The 22,424-nt window shown below is 61.9% G+C and overlaps 1 protein-coding gene across 11 annotated transcripts in view; it reads right to left on the reverse strand.

The window, feature by feature from the left end:
- RIMBP2 (RIMS binding protein 2) overlaps nt 1-22,424 on the reverse strand; it is a 112,774-nt gene that overhangs the window by 5,772 nt on the left and 84,578 nt on the right. For 7 of the 11 annotated variants that reach the window (XM_012731046.1, XM_012731047.1, XM_012731043.1 and 4 more), the window contains 13 exons: nt 22,117-22,321; nt 21,569-21,708; nt 21,110-21,186; nt 19,349-19,458; nt 17,434-18,246; nt 14,577-14,728; nt 13,652-14,098; nt 12,705-12,848; nt 9,295-9,453; nt 6,870-7,559; nt 5,347-5,464; nt 4,116-4,300; nt 3,801-3,969 (listed from right to left, as the gene is read on the reverse strand). In XM_012731046.1, coding sequence (XP_012586500.1) covers nt 3,801-3,969; nt 4,116-4,300; nt 5,347-5,464; nt 6,870-7,559; nt 9,295-9,453; nt 12,705-12,848; nt 13,652-14,098; nt 14,577-14,728; nt 17,434-18,246; nt 19,349-19,458; nt 21,110-21,186; nt 21,569-21,708; nt 22,117-22,321 — 3,409 coding nt within the window. The remainder of the gene's footprint in view (nt 1-3,800; nt 3,970-4,115; nt 4,301-5,346; nt 5,465-6,869; nt 7,560-9,294; nt 9,454-12,704; nt 12,849-13,651; nt 14,099-14,576; nt 14,729-17,433; nt 18,247-19,348; nt 19,459-21,109; nt 21,187-21,568; nt 21,709-22,116; nt 22,322-22,424) is intronic. The other 4 variants (XM_012731052.1, XM_004690829.2, XM_012731053.1 and 1 more) reach the window with 2 other exon arrangements.

Consider the following 22,424-nt stretch of genomic DNA (forward strand, 5'->3'; position numbering starts at 1 on the left):
TGGCCGGGATGTCAACATAGCCACGTGGACACTGCACAACTCGAGGGTTTGAGCTGGTGGCTTCTCTTGATTCCTCTGATTCTGGGCTGAGCCCAAAATGTTTCCACTTTGAATGTTATAGCCTACCCAGGTTCTTTTACATGTTGGCCACAGCAGCAGGAAGGCCCCTTGGGCTCATGGACCCTGCCCTTGCCCCAGACTCGGGGGTTTTGGGCAAGGCCATGGCCAGATCCACCCCCTGAGGAGACATAGGGCCGTGCCTCTGGTGGGCTGGAGGCCTTGTGTGGTGCAGGTCAGCACGTGTGCCCCATAGCACGCTGGCGAGGCCGACAACAGCACCCCCTCGTCCTCTTGTTCCCTCAGTGCCCCGGCCCAAGCCACCACGAGTCGGCTTGCATGTCCGAGACGCTTGTCTTTTCCAGGATGTCATGTCAGTGACATGATGCATCTGAAGTTCATGCCTGTCCTTGGGTTACTCCCCTGTGCTTTGCCCTGCCTCGCCCTGCGGTGGCCAGTCTTGATCCCTAAGTGTCTGCCTTGGTCAGCAGTGGCCCCAGTGCTCTGCCATGGTCAGCCATGACCCCCTGAGCACGGCCCTCCCGTGGCCAGCTGTGGCCACTGTCCACTCACCAGCTCTGACTCTGGAGCTGCCAGGCTGCTGCAGCCCCTCAGTAGATTCTCCCCTGAGGGGTTTCCTCCGCCAAGTGCAGAGTAGGTGGGACTGGGTGGCCAAGTCTGTATTGAGGGCCCCACAGTGCAGCAGCTGCCTCAGAGCCACGCTGTCCCTCCCGCACCCACGGTGTCCTGCTGGAGCAGCCTCCCTGCTCAGAGCCTGCTCGTACCCCCACGCGCACCATGGCGCCCATGGCCTTGCAAGCCGCCTGCTCCGGCAGCCCTGCCTGGACGGGGCAGCCCTGGCATGGTTGCTTTCTTCTTGGTGCATGCTGAAAGTTATGTGTTCCAAATGCCAGTCCTTTAATCAAACCACTTGCAGATACTTTGTGCCAAGTCATGGCATCTCTATCCTCGACTCGCTGCTCTCAAAGCCCAGAATTTCCGCTTCCAATAGTCCTGCCTTGATTTCTTTGGCTTTATTTTCGGGGTTGCATTCAGAACTTCGTGTCTAACCACCCCAAAGCTTTTCTCCCAAGCTCTCTTCTGGAAGGTTTGAAGTCTTCGCTCTTGTATGGGGACAACGTTTGGTTCTGAGTCAGTTTTGGGTGTGGCTGGACACGTGGCCATCTCAACATGTGGACACCGCATCTGCCTAGAGCGCCCCCCTGCCCTTGGCCTGCTCCCCACAGCCAGGCTTAGCTGGCTGGACATGGCCTGTGTCCAGTTCCCGACCCCCGCCCCCTCCTTTCTCCCCACCGCCCCTTGTCCCCTTGTCTCACAGGGGTCCGGCAGCAAGGTGGGTGGGTCTCCCCTGGCTTTCCTCAGAGCACCTAGAGCACCATGAGGATTAGTCACGGTGCCCACACGCTGCATAGGTGGGGTTGGGACGGTGCTGACCAGCGGGACAAGGGCTCCCAGCATCGCCCACATTTGCCCACAAGCAGCTGCCCCCACCGAGGACCTCGCTTCACCCTCAGAGCTTTGAGGCTTACAGCACCCAAGCAGGCTCCAGACCCACTTGCCAAGCTCCACCACACCTGTGGCCCTTCCATTGTATGAGTTCCTGCTTTTTAAAGGTAAATTTTAAATTCTTCAATCTGATTCTGTAACCACTGGCCCTGGTCAACTCCCTCCCTAGTTCTGGAACCTTCATTACAGAACCTACGAGGTTTCCTAAGGAGTTGTGTCATCTGTAGACAGAAAGCCCATTCTCCCTGTTCTCACCCTGTGTGAGGTGCTCCTTCCCCTAGACTGTGCAGACATGGAGGGCCCCCGAAGACAGTGCCCCCGCCCCACCGGTGGCCAAGGAAGAAACCAGGACCTTCCTGGTGGTCTCGCTGCTTCTCTGCAAGCACGCTTGGCCAAACAGAGGACAAAGGCCTCTGGACAACTCCGCCGCAGGTGGGGGCTGTCTCCACAGCCTCTCCAGACCCTTCCCAGGGACTGGACAGGGGTCAGGCTTTAATGCTCTCCAACCCTGCCACTTCACATGGGGCGCACTTCACAGGGAACCCCAATTTTAACTCGACAGTGAGTCCATGAAACCAAGAAAGTGGTGACACTTCAATTTTGTGACTAGCCTTAGAACTACCCACCTTCTGTAAACTCCTGAATTACTGTCTGATTCACCAGAACCTGCGGCCTCTGTAGGGAGAGGCAGCAGCAGGGCTGGTCTCTGTGGCTCCACCTAGGTCTGTGTGGCACTTGCTCCTCAGACCCCTTTTATATAACAGGGAGCAGTCTGGATTGTTGCGTGGACCAATCAGGTGTGAGCTATAAGCTGATTGGTGCTAAATGGTCCACATGGGCCAATCAGATGAGAGTGGGGCTTTCTGAAACAGGATATAAGCCAGAGTCAAGGAGCCGAATGTCAGATGATACCAGCCACTGAATATGACAGATGGTTCCAGGTCCCAAAAAAGAGAGACAGTTCCAGCCACTGAAGAAAGAAGGGGAAGACTCCACTCCTGGCCTCCAAAGAAAGAAGAGTAGCATCGAGCCGCCACCCTTCAAGGAGGGAAGAGAAGCTGAAGGGCTCTGTCATGATGGGGCACTCAGTCCTTTCTCTGACATCACCTGAAAGTATCCCCAGAGGCCTCGAGGCTGGTGTCTCCACGAGCTGGTATTGCCCAGCAATTCACAGAAATTTTAACTCTGGGTGTCTCTGACACCACCTCAGGGGGGCAGTAGTGACCATAACTACTGGGCACTGCTGTTTAGCAACCAGCAGTGACCATCACTGGGTGAGGCAGCCACCATGTGTGGCACAATGAGCTCTTCATTTCCTGTTGGATAAAATAAACCCTTTGGTGGTAGTTCCTGGAGCTCCAGGTTTCTTGCAATTGTGGGTATGGGTGAGAACCTCAAACAGTGGCCTGTCCTCTGTTGGGCCTGTCCTTTGATTGGCTCTTGTCACAGGCCCGTTTTATGGGTACCCTGTTGCTATAGCCTTTGGTTCTGATTTTTGGCCTTTGGGGGCTGTTTGGTGGCTGTCTGCTCTCAGAATCTAGGCAAGGAGGCAGCCAGTCCATATGTCCTTCCGGCCTGCTGCGCTGACCACTCCTAGAAGCAGAGGTTTTAGTGCAGACGTCAAGGTTTCAGTGTGCAGTCTTTTTCTAGCACACACTCCTCCCAGCACTGGGGGAATAAAAGCTCACAGGGCGCTTCAGCCACACGGGAAACTACCTCCCTGGCAGCACCTACAGGTACGTGCCAGAGGAGTGAGGCAGGGTGCCACCCAGGCCTGGGGGCAGGACACTGTGCGCAGCAGGAGAGGCGGAGCTGGCGGGAGCCAAGGAGTGGCCCCACCATGGCCCAAGACCCTGGGTGTGTCCCCAGCTCCTCACCTGCTTGGGGTGGCTGCCAAGACTGCACCTCACGCCCGAGGGCCCCTCCAGTGTGCAGGCTGTGGCCAACCCAAATCCAGGCCCTGTCAGCTCCAGTTCGGGAGGGCGCCTGGGCTTGGCCACTGGCCTCCTGAGGGGAGGGGCAGGAGCTCCACCCCTCCTGAAGGGACCCCCAACCCACATGAGGCCCTGGCCTCAGGGCCCCTCCTAGACTTGATGCCATCTCCAGGGGGTGGGCTCTCAGCATGTGATTTAAGGGGACAGGGGCATTCAGCCCAGGCAGGCATTTGTGGGTGTGTGGAAGCACCAGTCGGCGCAGGGACTGGCATGCCCTCTCACCTATTTTCTCCACCGGCGTGTTGAGAGGGAGGAAGCCCTGTCTGAGGAGCTGGCCCACCATCTCCTCGTCGTCCGCTTGGATCTCGGAGACCATGTTACAGGGGATGAGGCCCAGCCGCGCGCACGTCTCCCCGCGGTAGAACCCGTCCGCGTCTTTATCCCCGTAAACCTGGGGCACAGGAGCGGTCAGGGGCTGCTGCCGCGGGCAGAGCCACGAGACCCTCCTGTGCCCCCAGCTGCTGTCCCCAGCACCCTGCCCTACCTTGAGGCTCTGCCTCCCCTCCCCCTCCCCAGGGCCTGCATCCGAGCCCCCACCTTGATGACCTGTCCTTCTTTAAAAGGGAGCTCCTCTTCCGCAGCATCAGGGTTCGGAGACATGGTGAGTGGGTCATAATCAAAAAGAGCCACGAAGACCCGGGCAGGCAGCTCCTCAGCTCCAGGGTCGGTGTCTGACTCCTCGTAGAAGTCTGGAGAGAGCCTCTCCCGCCCGCCGTAGTCATCTAGAGTGTGGGGGACACACGAGAGCAGTGGGTGCCCGCGGGGCCCAGGAGCCGGGCCATGCCGGTCACCGTGTGGTGTGGGGGTGAGGGGCCGGCAGCCCATGTGATCAGCATGGCGGCCCAGCATGGCCCCTGGGAAGTCTTTCAGGGAGAAGCTGAGCAGACTCCTCCCTGGGGGTTGACCAGGTGGGACCAGACTCTCCATTTCTGTAAATCAGGGGAGACATTTTTCTTATATTTAGGAACCCCAGAGGATATGGGAAGTATCCCACGCCCCGCTGACTAAAGATGCATTTAGGAAGCGTGAGGCCTGCAGGCTCAGAAGCGCCAGGAAAGGAGATGGCGCCCCAGGGCCGAGTGTGTGAGGACCCTGAGACTGGGCTCTTGCCAGGAGGGGCCCCCATGGACAAAGCCTGGGGTTCTGACTGCCGCCCCCTGCCTCCAGGTCTCTGCCATGGGCCATGCTGGGGCAGCTGTGAGTCTCACGTCACTGTCCCTCTGAAAAGGCCGTGGACCCTTGTGTGCGACTCGCCCACCCTCAGCCCCTCCTGGGAGGCTGGTCCAGCCGGCTCTGTGCTCACACCTGGGCTCGGGCTTTCCCACCATGTTTGCAGCCAGGGCAGCCTCCCCGCTGCCGTCCAGTGCACTTGGCCTGGCTAAAGTGGCAGAATTCGCAGAAGGACCCAGGACAGTGGGCAGGCTGCAGACCCAGGTCCCGGGCAAGCGGAGGATAGCGAGCAGGGACCACGTCCCTCAGGACCCATCTGCTCCCCGCCTCACAGGAGAGCCGTGCGCCCGGGGTTCTCCTCCCATGGGGTTCTGCTGAGCTGCCCTGCCACCATCCAGGCACAGCAGATGTGGGAGACACAGGGCACAAAGTCCTGGTGTAGCCTCCTGCCAACACTCAGGGTCAGGCTCTGCCACGCCCCCCGCCTGCTTGGGCCGCAGGTAAGAGAACACCTGTGTCTAGCACGATATGCTGTTCCTTGCATCCCTGAAGGCGGTTTAACTGAAGCCGGGGAGCACAAGAGCACAGGCCCACTCACCAATGGCCGGGCCAGCCGCCGGCCGGGACCGCTGGGCACCCATGCCGCCATGGGAGAGCCTCCGGCCCACGGGGTCCATCCTGTCCGGCCGGCCGGCCGATGCCGGGTTCCCAAGGATCTAGAGACAAGCACGGCCGGGAGTGAGTCTCACCGCCTTGGGGAGGGAGGGGTTAACCAGCCAAATCAATCAACTTAGAAGCAGAAGCTCTAAAGGCAACTAAACTTAGCTTTTAACTGAAAGGTTAGCTGATTGACCTGGAAGAGAAAAAAGCTGTTCACCCCAGGCACCCCGTCTTCTACCGCGGAGTCATTTTTGCAGCACACGGGTGGTGGTGAAGGAGGTATCTGTGGCTGCAGAGCTACCGAAGCCAAACACTCGGAACCAAGTGAGGACGGCGACCCTACCGCTCACCGCCCACCCGGGCGCGGGCCTCACCTAGTCCCCGGCGGCCTGGCCTCCTCTGGGCCCCAAGGAGGGGCCAGACTGGGGCAGAGCTGTGTGCGAGGTTCCCGCCAACTCAGACACAAGTTTCTGCATGTCATCGGCTCTGAAACTCCAGGTGACATCGCGACCCTACTCTGAAGACACCCGTCATTTTGGGGGCTCACCGAAGGGCTCCCCTTGACGGCTAAGTTTGCCTTTCTTCGTTTGCACTACAGGCTGGACTAAGAGAATCAAAGCAAAGCCTCCAGCTCGCTGGTGGTAATTTGAGTCAGAAGTTCTCAGGACAGAGGGAACGAGCAGGGCTCGGGCAGCTTCAGATGTGCTTGTTACAGGCGGGAACAGGGCGTGCGCAGCCCACGGCAGTGAGTCAGTGGGTTACAGATCGGCGCCCTCTGGTGGACATAGCGCAAACTGCGCTGGCCTGGGCCGCGAGCAGGCTCACCTGTTTTCATTGAAAAGTTCAGCATGACAGGAGCAAATTTTCTGAAAAGAGGACACAATATAGAGATGAATGAAGCCTGCAGTGAACCCTGCTCTTGCCATCCACTAATAAGCCTGCGAGACAAGGCGGGGCCGTCTAGAGCTGACGAGGCGAAACTCATTCTGAAAACTGGAGGCGGGGCAGATGGGGGCTTTGGAGACTACACAAAAGCCGCCTCTTCTGTAATCGGTCTCGGGTCTCTCCAGTGACGGGGCTCCGATTCCCGCGCCAGGCCCTCGGGGGGAACAGCCTCGACGACTCCCATCGTCAGTCCCTCAGGTGCATTTTGAGAAAAATGAGTGTTGCCAAACTTTGGGACCGTCTTAGTTCAGCTAACCCTTAATTAAAATTTAGATTCAGTTGTCCTTTATTAAAGCAGCCAGAACCATCGCTGAGTCTAGGGAGGGGAGTTATTATTCTAAAGCAAGGGAAAGGAATCTCCAGCAAGGTCAAGAGACCGGGAAGCAATGCAGTTTAGGAAATCAAATGCGTGGGAAACAGAGCCAGCAGCGCCCGTGCCGGGATGGCCACCAGGGAAAGATGGAGATGGAGATGGCTGTCGGCAAGCAGATGTGGGCAGAGGAACGCGGCACACACCCCAGGGCCTTCCGCCGCCCAGGCGGGGGGCGGGGCGGCGCAGCCCGCGGCCCTGCGGCCCGGCGCTCGGTCGCCTTTCTTCCACGCCTCCCGGACAGCTCCGGGCCCGGGGGGCTCTTCCCAGCCATCCTTCCCGGGGGCGGGTCTCTCGGGGCTGGGCTGGGCGTCATCGCTCCTGATGACGTCGCCGGGGCCCCCCGGCTCCCCAAAGTCCTCTTCAATGCTGCTCTGCCGGGTCAGTGTGCGCCGCCGGGCCAGCAGAGGCCGCAGGCCCCTCCGGCAGGGACAGGGCCCCGGGCCCGGGCCGCACAGCGAGGCCGGGCGCCGGAAACTAAAGCGTGACTCCTCCTCTTCGCTGCCACAGTCCAGGCCACTGTCCGGGCTCCGGGTGGCCCAGCGGCCGAAGCGGCAGCTCCTGTCTTCCAGCAGGGGGTCCTCGGCGTGGGGGCCCGCCCCTGGGGCCCTGGGCGTGGCCGGCAGCCAGGAGCCCTGTGGGGCCACATCTCCCCAGCCCGGCCGGGTGGGCCTGCGCACGCCTACGACCCGAGGCGCGCCCCCCGCGCTGGCTCTGTGCCAGAACTCCCAGGGCTCCCCGTCCTCCTCGGCCACCTCAGGGATACTGAACAGCTTCTTGCTGTGCTGGGGCTGCTCCAGGAAGGTGCCGTCGGGGCCCCAGGGCCGGGAGCAGTCCTGGGGGCACGTGAGGACAGGGAAGGGGTGTGTGAGCAGCCGTGAAGTGGGGGCATGGGAGGAAAGAAAACAGACAGGATTAGTTTCGAGGCTCCTCTCCTGGGGGGGCATGCTCTGTGGGCTCTGGAATGAAAACAGAGTGGGTTAAGGGGTGCCAGGGCAGGGCAGGGCAGCGCAGACCCAAAGCACCTCTGGGGAGCTAGGCCAGCACCAGCGAGCACTGGGCTGAGGAAAGTGGCGCTGACCGGCCCGCAGAGGAGGGCACTGTGCACTGAGCGGCCTGTCCGGCCTTGGGGTCTGCACCTACTGCCTGCCAGCTGCAGCCCCAGAGCTCAGGAAGCAGCCGTCCGCAGGCCTGGGATGAGCCACAGCAGGCGGCACCCACCCGGACTGCTGCCCTTCGCTCTGCTGCTGCACCTACTCCCCGGTCCCTTCCTTCCTGTCACCTGTACCCACTGCCGTTGACCCCACACACAGGGGCCTATCCCAGGGCCTGGACACAAATGACCTGGCACCACGGCACAGCCCTGCAGCTGCTCACTTTTGCTAAGGGGACAGTGAGGCCAGCACACCAGGTCCTGAAGTTTCTAGACTGGGTCTCTGCACCCTCCCACTTCTTAAGCAGAAAGTATGTGCATGGTGGGGATGGGGAGCGGGAACCTGCCTACTGCCCCTCTGCCCTGCTCACTGGACACCTGCATGGTTACACTGTATGGCTGTTCCCAGGGCCTGTGGGTGGGGCCTGGTTATGCTCATCGGCCTCCTGCCCCAGGAAGGTCCACCCCAGGCACTCCCCGGAGCAGAGGGGACACAGTGCGGGAGACTGCTAGGCTCGCAGACCCTCGCAGGCAGTTCTTGCTCTGTGGGCAGTGTGGGGCGCCAGGGTAAGAATGCACCCTGCGGGGCTCATGCCTTTCTCTGTCAAGAGAGGTCGGCAGCTCCTGGGAGCCGGGAGCAGGAGGGAGCAGGGACAGGACGGCATGGTCTCCGGATGTGTGAGCAGCCTCTCTGGCCTCTTCTGTGTGCGTCAGCCTGCCGCGTGGCCTTATGTCCACATTCAAAAGGCAAGAGTGTCCCAAGGAGACGCAAGGCTGGCGCGTCCTCCTGCAGCCTCTCCTCTCCGCCTGTGCCCCAGCAGCTGGCTGGCCATCGGCCCCACCCACAGGGCCCACAGCAGTCCACGTGCTGGCTCTCACTGCACCCCCACCTGGCACGGGAGACGGCTCACTGCCCAGCTAGGGTCTGGGACACGGCCAATCAGCAGCAGCAGCCCAGCGGCGCCTGGGCCCGGGGAAGAGGCGCATCCAGCCGCCTGACGCCACGTCCCGCCAGGTGAGGTCCACCAAGAAGGGTTGGCCACCATGGGCGGAAGACAAGGGTGCGAGTCCCTGGTCCCAGGAGCACAGCGCTGTCCCCCATGCCCAGCCCTCCTTCCTTGCCCAGACACCCCTCAGAGCTGCCCCTGGGCACCGTTCCCGGAATCAGCTTTGCACACACCCGCTCCTGTCCCCCGGGCGCTCAGCCCTGTTTGTTCCCAATCACTGCAGTGCCTGGTGAGGAGTGAGGTGTCCCAGCCACAGGTGCACCAGCCTCACGCCCAGACTGTCAGAGGCGGCTCGGGGAGCCCCGTGCAAGCTCCACAGTGAGCCGATCAGACCCAAGTCCGCGAGCGGCGGCTGGCCGCCCCCACAGGGCATGGGAGCGGGCACCTCGGGATGCTCTGGGAGCCACTGACCTTGAGAGCATTGTGGGACGTGCCACTGGGCCGCCGGCGCCCACCGTCCTCCAGCTGCATCTCTGAGTACAGGTCCTCCTCGTCCTCCTCCAGGATGTCGGAGAGGTCGGAGCCCCGGCTGCTCTCCGTGTGGTGCTCATCGCCATGGCAGCAGTGTGGCTGGGCGGGGAGAGGCGTGTGGGAGCCCGGTGCTGAGCCCCGCTCTCCCCGCTGCCCCCTGCTCTGCTGCCGTGACCCGTATGTGCACACGTGTGTGAGCGTGTGCACGCGTGTACAGCCATGTGGGGAGGTGCGGAGCACTGTGGAAGTGTACACAGGCTGGGCGTGCATGAACACTGCTGGGCAATGTCTGCGGGGTGCTGTGTGCTGTGCACATATGTACGGGGGGGCATTTGCACACTTGTGCCCATGTTCAGGAGCGGCGAGCAAGGCCCAACCAGGAGTCATGCTCTCAGGACGCAGGGGAGCTGGCTTCCAAGGGGAACTCAGAGGCCACAGGGGCAGAGCACGGCCCTAGACAGAAGCCCTGAGGCCCAGGGACACCTGCGGTGGGCACCTCGAGGCACGATCAGCGTCCCAGCAGGCTGGCCAGGCCAGGGCTGGAGTCACGTCCATGTGCAAGGGCAGTGGACCTGGGCACGGTAAGTCCACACCGTGGGTCAGGGTGGGTTGGGGTGAAAGCAGAGAGGCACAGCAGGCCTTCACTTTTCTGGAAAAGGTGCTGTGGACTCACACACACGTGTGCCTGGTGGGGCAGTGGGCTGCCCTGGTACGGGCTCCCTCATTCCTCTGGGCGTCCACACAGAGGAGAACTGCATTGTTGAGGGTGCATGGACGAGGTGGGGCAATGTAAATCTCTCCCTTCCCTCCCCCCCCCGCAGAGTCTCTACAGTGCTGAGAGCCCTGGCACATGCAGCAGCGCCCACGCCTGGCCACAGGTGCCAGCCCCGCCCAGCCCAGCAGCATGTCCGCCAGGGCCCAGCTAGGACAGGGCTGCTGCAGAATGCAAGCTGCACAGCACAAGCCTGATTGGGCAGGGCGCTGCTGCTCTGCACGACGCTGCTGACTGAAGGCGGCCGACGAGGCAGACAGTGCAGCAAACTCCTGGGCACGCTATCAAACGCCTGCTCTTAGTGACCTGGGCAGGAGGAGAGTGTGCCCAGCTATTCCCCAGCCACCCCTTTCGGATCCTCCATCAGGTACCGGGCAGGAGCTATGGCACGGGCAAAGGCCCGGCTGGTCCAGTGGGGTCTCCCAGGACAGGAAGGAAAGCCCCAAACAGGCACCTGAGGGTCACTGGGGCATCAGCTCCCCTGCCCCTGCAGTGGAGGGCAGTGACCCACTCACAATGACTCTGGCGCTGACCGCCAGGCCCAGCTCAGGGACCGTCTCCGCAGAGAACAGGCCTTGGGAGTCACCCAGACGGACACTGACTGCTCTGGTCTTCACTGCCAACAGCACAGGTGCAGGCTGACAGGTGCCTGTTAAAAGCTGTGTGCTGGCTGACAGGTGCCTGCCTGGCAGGTGCACACTTGACACATGTGCTGATTCATGTGCTGACAGGTGTGCTGGCAGGTGTGCTGACGTCAAGGCATGTGCTGACAGACATGTGCTGGTGTGTGTTCTTACAGGTGTGCTGACAGCTGTGTGCTGACATGTGCATCGACAGGCGTGCTGACAGCTGTGTGCTGACAGCTATGTACTGAGAGGTGTGCTGACAGGTTTATGTTGACAGGCATGTGCTGACAGGTGTGCTGACAGGTGTGCTGACAGGAATGCTGATGTGTGTGCTGGCATGTGTGTCCTGACAGGCATATGTTGACAGCCATGTGATAATGTGTGTGATGACAGGTGTGTACTGATGTTTACTGACAGATGTGTTCTCATGTGTGTGCTGACAGGTGGGTGCTGACAGGTATGTACTGGTGGAGGCTTTCCTGGGTGGGGCATGACACGGGGCAGCTGACAGGGCTTTGAGCTTGACATTCACTTAGGAGAGAGGAGCTCAGACAGCATCCTGACAAAGCAGTCTCTTCACTCAGCAAACCACCTGCTCCCTCCTTCGGCAAACACCAAAACCCTTCCTGGTCCTGGCTGTCAAGGCCGCCACTCGTTGTGGGTACACAGCACTAGAAGAATCACCGTCACTCCTCGGAACACTCACGGGCACGCCTCTTTATCAGCTCACCAAAGACACATACTCTGCGCAAATGCTGCAGACTCAGAGGCTGCAGAGATGGTTCTGCACCTAGGGGTCCGGTGCCAGACAGTGGGGCGAGGGAGCCATTGTGCAGTGGTCTCTGCCAGGCCATGCTCGCCCAGTGGGGAGCCATTGGGGCCCCATTTCCTTACTGGGCTAGCCTGAGAGACTGCAGGAGCAAGAGCCCAGCCCTGCTGGGCCATGGACACAGCCCTTGTGACAAGGATGAGCAACCTCGCCTGGAGTTGGCCTCCAAGCTGGAGAAGCAAAGGTCTCTGTTCAGGCCGCTGGGCTGTGGCATTTGTCACGGACATCCCAGCAGGCGTAGACAACATGCCATAGAAACACAATTTCCCACATCACCAGAGCCCCGATTCTCTATGAGAGACAGCAGCAAGCACTCCCAGGAAACAACAGGGACAGCACGCAGCCCTGGTCTACCCAGAGGAGTGTGAGTTAAGTCTGGTGGGGCTTCTGGACTGCCTCTCCCCCAGTGAAGCAGAGCAAACCCCAGGAGAAAGCCACATGATGGTGATGGCTGGAGCCTTGGCAGCCACTTTGTGACCACGAGACAGTCCAGAGCCTAGCTCTGGGGGCCTCCCAGCCAAGCCTGCTGCGGCAAGTCACTAGATATCTTTGGCCTCTTTGTTGCTATAGCTGGACATTCTGGTTTTCCATCACACTGACGCAGAGACAGTAACTGAGGCTTACAGATGAGGAAACTGCCCCATGATCACTCTGACTGAGTGGCTGTGAGTCACGGGGCTGATTGTGAGGTGGCCGCATAGAATGTGCCCAGCTGGGCTTCACATGGGTGTGCTCAGACACTGGGCCAATCCCTCTGAGGTGTCCCCAGGTTAGTACTGGCTAGCTAGGCCACCCCTGACCCTCTGATCATCCAGCCTGTGTCGTCCTCGCCATCACCCAAGAACACCTCCATAGGTCCGTGGTGACGGTGATCACCCTGGCAGAACGGAGGTAAAGACCACACCGCTTCACTCCAGCATGGGGCGATTTGCCAGTACCGGCCAAGAATAGGGCTGTGCTGCTCACACAGTGACCAGAAGGCTCCCTGGGGCCTCCCAGGACCTCTCACAACCAGGGCAGCTGAAGGTGGCCACACAGTGCCTGGATGTGAGGGTGAGTCATCTTGCTAGAGCTCACGGGACTGTGGGCAACAGCAGCCCCACCTGGCTCTACACCTGCTCACCTGTTTGCCCAGCTCCGAGCCCCGCAGGAAGTCATCCACTGAGGCTCCCCGACGTGGGGGTTCTGGGGAGCAGTAGCCGTCCTCCTCATCGGAGTCGGCGTAGCGCCCTGAGCTTCTCTCCAGGAACACACTCCTTTTCTCTGACTGGGAAGGAAAAAGGGACAGGGTGACAGGTCAGGAGGGTGGCTAGGGGCCCATGATGCCCGGGCTGCCAGGCAGCCCCCCTCTCGAGACTTTGCTAACTGAACAGAGACAAGCAGCGCCTTGCCCCACACCTGTCACCTGGGCTTCAATTAGTCACGAGCACTTTCTTGAGAGACCAGCAGTGCCCACACCCCTCCACATTCCTAAAGGGGTCTGCTCTGGCCTCTATGGGGTCTCAGCACCTGGCTGAGTAGGGGACACCCCCTACCCACCCAGGGAGCCCCTAAGGCACCCAGCCCAGTGCTGCAGCCCGGCCTCTGCTCTGGGCAGTGCTGACTGCCAGGCCCCTCTGCTCCTGCCTCCAGGCTCCAGCTCCCCATACCCACCACCCCTTGGGGCCGAGGCTGTACCTTCTGGGGCCTCCAGAGGTGACTGAGGGGCCTCTGGTCTCAGGTTTAGGGGCTGTGTCTGTGGCCGGAGTGTCCATGTGCACACTTGTGTGTAAACACGCCTACCCTCTGCGTCATGATGTGCGCACACACATACACCTATGCACGTGCGCTACTACACAGAAGCACACACCACGAAGGGCCTCACCTGGAAGCCAGGTCCCAGGTCGGCCTCAGCAGCCCCATCAGGCCCCGGACAGAGAGAGCCTGGGGCCCCGCTGTCCCCAGCTGCCCCGAAGCAGGCAGGCCCTGGCCCGTCCCCCAGTCATGGAGCGGGGCACCTTTGACTCCACCAGGACCAGGCCGGGACGTGGTGCAGGCGGACACAGGGTGGCGGGTGGGACAGTGCCTTACCCTGCTGCTCTCGGCCACTCTCTGAGCGGCTTCCCGGGCCATGGCCTTGGCGACAGAGGTGGACACGGGGGCCCCCTGCGGCTGCGGCAGGATGCGGCTGGGTGAGGGCGAGCGCCTCCCGGGGCCGGCGGGGGGCTCTAGCATGCGCACGTGGGCAGGGGGCGCCCGGCCCTGCTCCCAGCCCTCATCGGCTCTGACGTGGGGACCCAGGTGCTCGTCTTTGGTTTCCGGGGCTCCGGCACTTGCTAATGGCTTCGGTGTGGGCACAGCTCTGGGGTGGGGGGGTGGAGGCACCAGGAGGTCGGGGGGGATGGCGGCGAGGGCAGAGTCCACCGACTCCCCCTGCGCAGAGAGGGTCCGCACGGTCAGGGCCTTGGCGTCCAGGCTGTGCAGGCGGGCCAGCTCCACGGCCGTGCTGTCCGCCGTGGGTGCGATGAGCTCGGCCACCTGTGCACAGAGAGGGCGGCTGCCAGCTGGCCCAGGCGGTGTGCTGGAAGTCACCCGCAGGTGGCCCACCACACAGCCCGGCCCTCGGGGGCCAGCAACCATTGGCCCTGAGCAGCCACTGGTCGGCCAGGGGGCCGAGACGCGGCGTGAGGAAGGACCTGGTGGTCTCAGGTCAGTGGACAGAAGCCAAGCGGCTCAGAGACAGGACCCGGGGCTGGGCAGGACTTGGACTGAGTGAGGGGAGCCCCTATTGTCCACATGCAGTGACTTAGCAGGCCCCTGTCCTGTCTGCTGGCCACATGCTGCCCACAGACTCGGTTGGGGCAGCACCCTCTTGCCAGCGCTTGGAACCCAGCACCCCAAGGGCTGAGGCTGCGGGGCGGGGGGGTCTGCCCACTCTGGGGCATGTGGGGCTGGACAGAGGGGGGTGCGGCGGGTGGGCAGTATGTGGTGGCCCCAGGAGGTGAGCCCCACACACCCTCTGGCCTTTGGCAAACACCCCGTAGCCGGTTACGCTGGCTCCGTTGGACAGGCCGGCGGCGGTCAGGGCAGGCGGCTTCCAGGAGACCAGGACAGTGGCGGGGGTGGTCCCAGCCTGCACGGTGACGTCCTGCGGGGGAGCCGGGGGACCTGGGGACACAAGACAGATGGGCTCAGGGCAGCGCTGTGGGCAGGCAAGTGGCTGAGGCGCCACCGGTCCTGCCTGCGGGGACACACGCCCCGGGACAGAGGGCGGAGGGGTGGGAGTGGCCGCGGAGACACGGCCAGGCTGTGGCTGTTCCCCGGGGGCGGGCGGGCCTTACGTGAGCACAGGCTGCGTCCCCCGCCACTCAGGGAAGCAGCACCCAAGCAGACACCCCTGCCCTGTCCCTCCGCCCCTTCTCACCCTCCTTACCCTGCCCCTCTCTCCACTGGACAAGAGTCCCAGGGGCCGAGCCCTGGGCATGGCGGGGCAGGCACTAACAGCGCAGCCTGGGGTCCGTTCCCCTTCATGGGGGGCTCCACGAGGCTCCCTTCATGGGGGGCTCCTCCATGGTGCAAGAACCCATCTGCACGCTGACGCCCTGCTGGCCACAGCCAGAGTCCACATCCTCTTACTTGAAGGCAGACGTAGGAGCGCAGGTCTGGGGCTTGCTGAGCCTCAGCGCCAGCCCCCGGAGCCCTGCACCCCATAAGCAGGACCCCGCGAGCATGACCCATAGCAGGACAGGGGGCAGTGCTCTGGGGGCTGTGCCCACACCGTCCTCAGTGGGCACTCAGTCTCCCAACAGCCTGCGGGCTCGGCGGCCCCCACACTGCAGCCAGAACCAGGGTTCAGGGATCCCACTGGGGGGCAGCACCCCACAGCCAGGCCACCGTTCCCGAGCACACAGCTCCTCCACACAGCCGCGAAGCTGCTCAGAGGCCGGCTCAGCATGAGATGCGCTGGGCTGGCCCCTCCGCACTGCTCCTAAGAAAGGTGCCAAGGGCAGAGAAGGGCTAAGGGAGGGCCGGGACCCCACACCCCTGCTCCCCACAGGTCCTGGCTCCCAGACCAGGGAGACTGTGCTGCTTGGCACAGGGCGGCTGCCTGGATGTCAGGCCCCGTGGAGCTGCCAGGAGGAGTCACCTGCATCTTCTTAAATCGGGGGGGGGGGGGGGAGGAGGCAGCCCTACCAGGCGCCAGGATGCGGGGGCTGGCTGCCTGGTTCAGGCCCTGCGGCCAGGCGGAGGGAGGGGTGGCCCGTGGCAGCCCTCCACCTCTCCACACCTGGTGGAGGCAGGGGCGACTCAGCAGCAAGGAGGCGGCCCAGCAGGCACTCACAGAGCAGCGCCCTCGCCGTCACTCCCTCCTGACCTGACACTGGACAGGCCCCACCATGGGTGTGGCACGGGGTGGGGCAGTGAGAGGCCCCGTGCCCAGCCCAGGGTCAGCTCCCGCCTCCCTGCGGCCAACCAGGGCAGGCGGCCTCTATGTGCCCAGGAAACGCAGCTGAAAACGGCCAGAGTGGCCCCACCAGGCCAGCTGGGCGACCCCCAGGACGCCTGGTGGTGGTGCACATGAGCCAGGAGCCCGGCTGTGCCGAGCTCCCAAGACAATGGGCTCCGAAGCCACCGTTACCCACACACCCGGTGCTGTGAGCTGCGGCGTCCCGCCCTGCAGAGCCCATTGGGACATGCCGCATCCAGCAATGGAGCAGAAATCCAGGGTTGGAAACCGAGGAGGAAACCCAGGGAGGGGTGGCCAGAGTGCAGAGGACCCCAACCTCTCTGACCCCACCGCCCTAAAATGCCAGGTGACTCCCATGTTGCATGGGCAGAGCAGAGGGAGCCCGGAGCAGGGGCGGGGAGGGGCTGGCCACTCCACGTGGCTTGCTGGCACCTTGCTAGGGTCGCCACACGCAGCCACCACTTACAGCCCCACTTGTCCCGAATCCAGTTCGGACGGTCCACCAGGACTGTCTCCTGGGGTGCTACAGCCTCGCTGAAAGAGGGCACCTGGCACCCATGGGCCCTGGTATGCTGCTGTCTGCTCAGGGGCCATGGACGCCCAGCTCCAAGCACCTGCAGCCTTGGCCACGTCTGGTCAGACGCCAGCCAGTGAGGGTTTAGGAGTGGCGCCGTGCAGTGAACCAGAGCACAGGCCCTGTGGACGGCAAACCAGCCCCGCCTCGGATTGGGGCTTTCACGGTGCAGACATGCAGGGAGGACAGCAGGCTGCTGGGAGAGTGGCAGCTCGGCGCTAAGGGGGGCCTTGAGGAAACGGGGTGCAACATACTGCTGCTCCGAGCAGGCGGCCTACTCTAGGGGTGCAGGCCTGGTCATGGGGGCCGCTGGGGACTGGGAGGACAGCCACAGGCCGTGCCCCACACAGGCCAGTATGCCAGGGATTCCTGTGGCTACAGGAGGGAGCCAGACCCAAGAGCCAGACCACAGCAGGCCACTGCCCTCCTCTCCCATCCAGATGGGAAGCCGCTGGCCTCTTCCCGCTCAGAGGCAAGGAGCCGGCCCCCCAGAGATGCAGGAAGCCCAGGAGCACGTGTGGTGCCTCCTGCCTCACGCAGATCACGCAGCTGGGATGAGTGGGCCAGTCCCGGACCTGGACCGGGGAGCTGGATGGACGGCCCTGGATCTGGACAGAGCGAGTGCCCGCCTCGCTCTCCCTTGCCTTGTGCAGGGTGAGCCCCTTTGTGATGCAAGTGTTAAAGGAAATCTCTCCAACACCAGGACCCCAAACCACAACCAGGCCCCTGCCGTGTCTGAGGAGCCTCTGGCCAGCTTCGCGGTGCTCCAGCATCGTGGGCAGTAAGCAGCCACCCCCACCCCACCCCGGGAGCCCGTGGGAGGAGGCACACCTGCGGGCAGCGTGGAGAACTCCACGAAGGCCTCCTTCTTCTCCCTCTGCTCCAGGGGCAGCTGCCAGGGCATCTGATGGGGCTTGGCCAGGACCTTGACCTTGTAGGCCATGTTGGGCCTGAGATTGAAGAACTGGTACTTGTACCTGGCGGCCTTGACCATGTCCAGCTCCTCCTCGTTGAGGAAGATCACGTGGCTGTAGTTGCTATTGGTGGGCAGCCAGGACAGCTGGGCAGAGATCTGCGTGATGTTGTCCACGCGCAGGTGGGAGGGCGCCACCGCCACGTCCCTGCCCACCAGCAGCGTGCACCGCAGCTCGTCCGAGCTGCCCTGGCTGGTCACGCACTGCACAGAGATGCGGTGGGTGCAGGCCGCCAGGTTGAGCTTCTCCACCAGGGCCTTGGTCCTGCCGCCCAGGGCCAGGCTCAGGCGGGGCTCCGTGTCCACCAGCACCGTGTAGCTGCTCACGGCGCCCCAGCCCGGCGGCACGGCCGGGGGCTCCCAGCCCACAATGACACTTTTGGCGAGTTGTTTGATCAGGGTGATTTTCCGAGGGTAAGGCACGATGTCTTCTCCAGCGTCGTCAAGGCTCACCTCCAGCGTCCCCGCAGCGTCAAGGGCACCCAGGTCCGTGTGCGTGGGCGAGTGCAGGTCCAGGATGCGCTCCCCCTCCAAGCCCAGCCCCGAGTGGTTGATGAGGTTCTGGTCCTGCTCGCTCCCCAGCGTGCTGGCCAAGCGGGACTCGCTGTCCTGGACAAAATCCACGAAGTTGGACGGTACCAAGCCTCTCTGTCCGTCCAGGAGCTCACCTGCTGGGACAGGACAGCCAGGTCACTGAGCATTTCGGGGCAGGGCTGTACTCAAACAAGGACTCAACTCTCCTTGGCCCCACACAGAGGGGACAGCAAGGGACAGGCAATCCCTCACTGAAGTGTCTGGAAATGAACCAGGGGACAGGAGGGGCTTGCTGGTGCTGGTGGGGATGATGGTGATGAGGAGGATGTGGAGGATAAGGCTGGGAGTGAGGGAGATGGTGCTGATGATGATGGAAGATGATAGCGGTGATGGGCATGGAGACGATGGTGCTGGTGGGGATGATGGTGATGAGGACGAGGATGGGGTGATGGTGAGGAGGATGAGATGGGGTGATGGTGATGAGAGGATGAAGAGAAAGGGGGTGCTGGTGGGGATGTGGTGACGAGGAGGACGAGGATAGGGGTGATGGTGGTGAGAATGAGCATGGTGCTGGTGGGGATGGTGGTGCTGCAGATGGAGATGATGCGAATGACTTACATTATTGAACACTTACTGTTACAGGCCCTACTCTAACCATCTTCTATTCGTACAAAGGAATCAAAAACTTTCAGAAAATGAGGAAGCCAACCCTTTAGAAAGTTGATGTATGAAGCTTCTGGTGCCATCACATTTCAAGGTCAAAAGGTGTCAAAGGGCAAGCATTCTGGGTAGGGGATTTCACGTTTCCTAATTTCAGATCATAGGAGATGACCATGAAGGGCAGTCAGCAGCTGGTGGGGCCAGATCACACTAGATGAATGGTGGCCACCCTCTGGGGTGAGAACCTCTCCCATGAGAGGTCGCAGGGACGGGCCCTGCCCAGGGGAGCAGGCGCCCGGGCAGCAGGAGTGAGCGGGAGCTGCAGCCCCATGCATGGGAACAGCATCTGGGAGGCTGCGGAGGCCGATTATAGAACACCCACTGAGAGTCAGGGTCCGCCTGGAGTTAAAAGCTGCAGCCCCTCCCAGTCGTCCCAAAGGGGAAAAGCTGTTGACTCTGAGGCCAGGAGGGTTAGAGCAGAGAACTGGGCCATCAGGAGGGAGGGGCCTGCCTGCCCCAGAGGCACTTGGAGGTCAGGCTGGGGGCGCTGCCGCCATCCCTCCACATGTTAACAGAGACCTTCATAGAAGCCATCCTCGTCCATGTCCCCATAGATGTAGAGGTACTTCCCTGCCGTGAGGGGCAGCTCGGCTTCCGGGTTTTCATTTGGCCCATCGAAGGGGTTGTAGCTGAAGAGAAAACAGCCTTTGTCAGTAGGCACGGAAGGACCCCAGTGGCTCTCCTGCAGCCAGGGCTGGCACCACCTCTCCCTGGTGCTGGGAAACCTTGGGGGGTGGAGGTGCAGGGGGGGCCTTGCCCTATGTGTGCCTTCGCTGACTCGCCCCAGATTTCAAACAAAGACCGTTCTGAAACCAAGTGGCAGCTGGGGAATCTCTGCACCAGATGACACATTCATGGATCGGATATTTCTGTTCAAACTCCTCTGCTGCTATAACTGCACATTCCTAAGTTAATAAGAAATCAATTCTAACATGTCAATATAATTCCATAGCAATGGCAGAATCACACTACATGTGATTACCGTTTACAGCTCGCAGAATAGCACAACTTCCATCTCATAAGAGGGTCTAGCAATACCTTTTCGTGGGTGTATGATATTCCACAGAAATAGTTCCACTGAACGCTTCCACGGAAAGCATGGTGACCTTAATGTGCTTTGTTTACCCCGTTTCCTAATGGTTACTTAGGGGATGACTGTTGCTCCAATCTCTAATTTTGGTTAATGTAATCAGTTTTACTTCAAATGTCCATATAAATGTCTCTTTCATGCTCACATACATTCTCCCTGAGCGTCAGTCCCTGGAAGTGTGTGGCTTTGGCTAAAAGGACTGGGGGAAATCTGTGTCTCATTTTATCTCCCCCCACTCCAGGAGAATTCACACCACAGTCTCCAGTCCTCAAGATATTTTTTGAAGTCAGGTACAACTTGCAGATTAAACATCTGTCAGCTAGCCTTCTCATTAGTAGGCTGATTAAGTAACAGAAAACCCACATGACACTACTGATGGGGAAAGGTGGAAGAAATTGACAGTCACGCGCCTTAATATGGTGACAGTGGCTCGGGCCCACGTGTGTCGGCCAGCACACTCCTGCGCTGGCTTAACTGGGTCACCCGGAAGTCTCAGCGAGGAGCACCAAACAGAGACAGCAATACCGGTTACACACGTGCCGTGCTTACTGTGTTGCAGCAACTGTGCCGGTTTTAATGACAAGTGATGGGGACCTGTCAAGAGCTCAGCTGGGAGCAGAGCTGGGCCTCCTGACCTCCGGACAGCCGGCTGCAGCCGTCCTGCCACTGTCCACACCTGCAGGTCAGCCCCAGGTGTGGCAACACGGAGGGAGGGCCAGGGCAAGAGGGTGCAGGTGTCTCCTGCAGAGGGAGCAGCGTGTGCAAAGGCCGGGGGGCAGGAAGGGCTCCCCAGTATCTGTGCGTAGGGAAACAGTCTTTGCAGACGGACCCAAATTAGCTGGGGCCCTCCTGAGTGTGGGTGCCTAGCCCAGGGCCGGGGGTCTTTATGAAGAGAACAGAGGACAAATGGAGGCAGGGTCATGTGGAGACAGGCAGAGATGGGAGGGGCACGTCACGGCCAGGGGGCCTGGTCCCCAGGGACTGGACAAGGTGAGGCTCCATCCTGGTGTCTCCGAAAAGTAGGCCCACGACGCCTGATTCAAATGTCCAGCCTCCAGAGTGGAATCGCTTCCTGATGTGTTAAGCCTCCCGGGTAGACAGCTGGCTCGGGGCCCCAGAGCAGTAAGACCCACAAGAGCCAGGCTCCCCATCAGAAATGGGTGCTCAGGGCGCAGGAGGGGCCCTCTTACCTGTAGCGGGCGACACACAGGTGGACCTTCCCTGAGTATCTCTGCCTGGAGCTGCTGGGACTCCGGTCATTGTCCATCTATTGAAGACATGGAGGGGCTCAGGGAGCCAAGAACCCTGAGGGCGCCCTTCCCGGACCCCGCCCACATGCATCTGAGAGTTGCTGGCCCCTCGCTGCGGACTCCCGGGTGATGTTTCACAGGAACGCATCTCAAGCCAGACCCTGGCCAGCCTTGGGGGCGAATGGACAACGATGCTGAGAAGAAGATGGACACTGTCAGGGCCCCCCGGGGTCCTACCTGGAGGAGGTGACAGCAGAGGCGAACCCCTCCAAACCCCCACCCATGGGGTCTCCCCACCCCACCGCGGCCTCAGGCTGGGGTGGGGGAGGCCCGGGCTGCAAGAGAAGCATGGACTTTGCCCGGGGAGGAGCCCCACACCCGCCCATGGACGACACTCACGTCTGCTTCAAATCTGCATCTTGGGCTGCTGGACCTGGACAGAAAGGTGGGCTTGGCAGACAGTGGGTCGTCTCCAGGGAGCGGGAGGGGCCGGACGAGGTCCCCGATCACAGTGTGGCCCCCCACTGTGCTCTCGTGGCCTGCAGGAGTGGGGCTGTGTGAGAAGGCGCCACCACCCCCAGCCTGCCCAGGCCACAGCCCCCATACCCCTGCTGCCCCTTGGGGTCAACCGCTGAGGGTGGCGCGGTTCACAGAAGGATAGCCAGGGAGCACTCAGAGGGACTGGCAGGCAGGGAGGTGCAGGGGGCAGCCGCAGGGACGGGCAGTCTGGGTGGGACAGAAGCCTGCCGAGGGTGGAGCTGTGAGGAGGACCCGGCCGCCAGGTCAGAGCCGGGCACTGCTGTCCCGCTGCTCAGAGGCCAGGAGGGCCCAAGTGATGGACTCGCGGGCTGGGCCGGATGCTTGGGCACTGGGCGCCAGCCGAGCACCCAGCCCTGCGCAGTCTGGACTCTGGTGCTGTGGGCAGAGGAGTGACGAGGCGCCACTACCTTTGCTGATGGAGGCAGCAAGTCCGTTCATGAAGCGCGGGAAGGGCTTGCCGGGGGGCGCAGGCACTTCCAGGGGCGCCGGCGGGAGGCTGCCCAGCAGGTCGATCCTCCCGGCCTGCCTCCGCAGCGCCTCCAGGTCTCGGGACAGCAGGCTGAACTGCTCACTCTGCGCGCGGCACTGCTCCTCCAGCTCCCTCACCTTGCTCTGCGCGGACAGAGAGAGGCAGTCGGGTGGGCGGGGCGCCACGAGCACACCGTGCTGGGCGCCGGCGTCCGCGTGCACACGTGTGTGTGCACGTCATGTGCTG

The sequence above is a fragment of the Condylura cristata genome, unplaced genomic scaffold, assembly GCF_000260355.1.
Source record: "Condylura cristata isolate star-nosed mole 26May11 unplaced genomic scaffold, ConCri1.0 scaffold00029, whole genome shotgun sequence".
Lineage (NCBI taxonomy): Eukaryota > Metazoa > Chordata > Mammalia > Eulipotyphla > Talpidae > Condylura > Condylura cristata.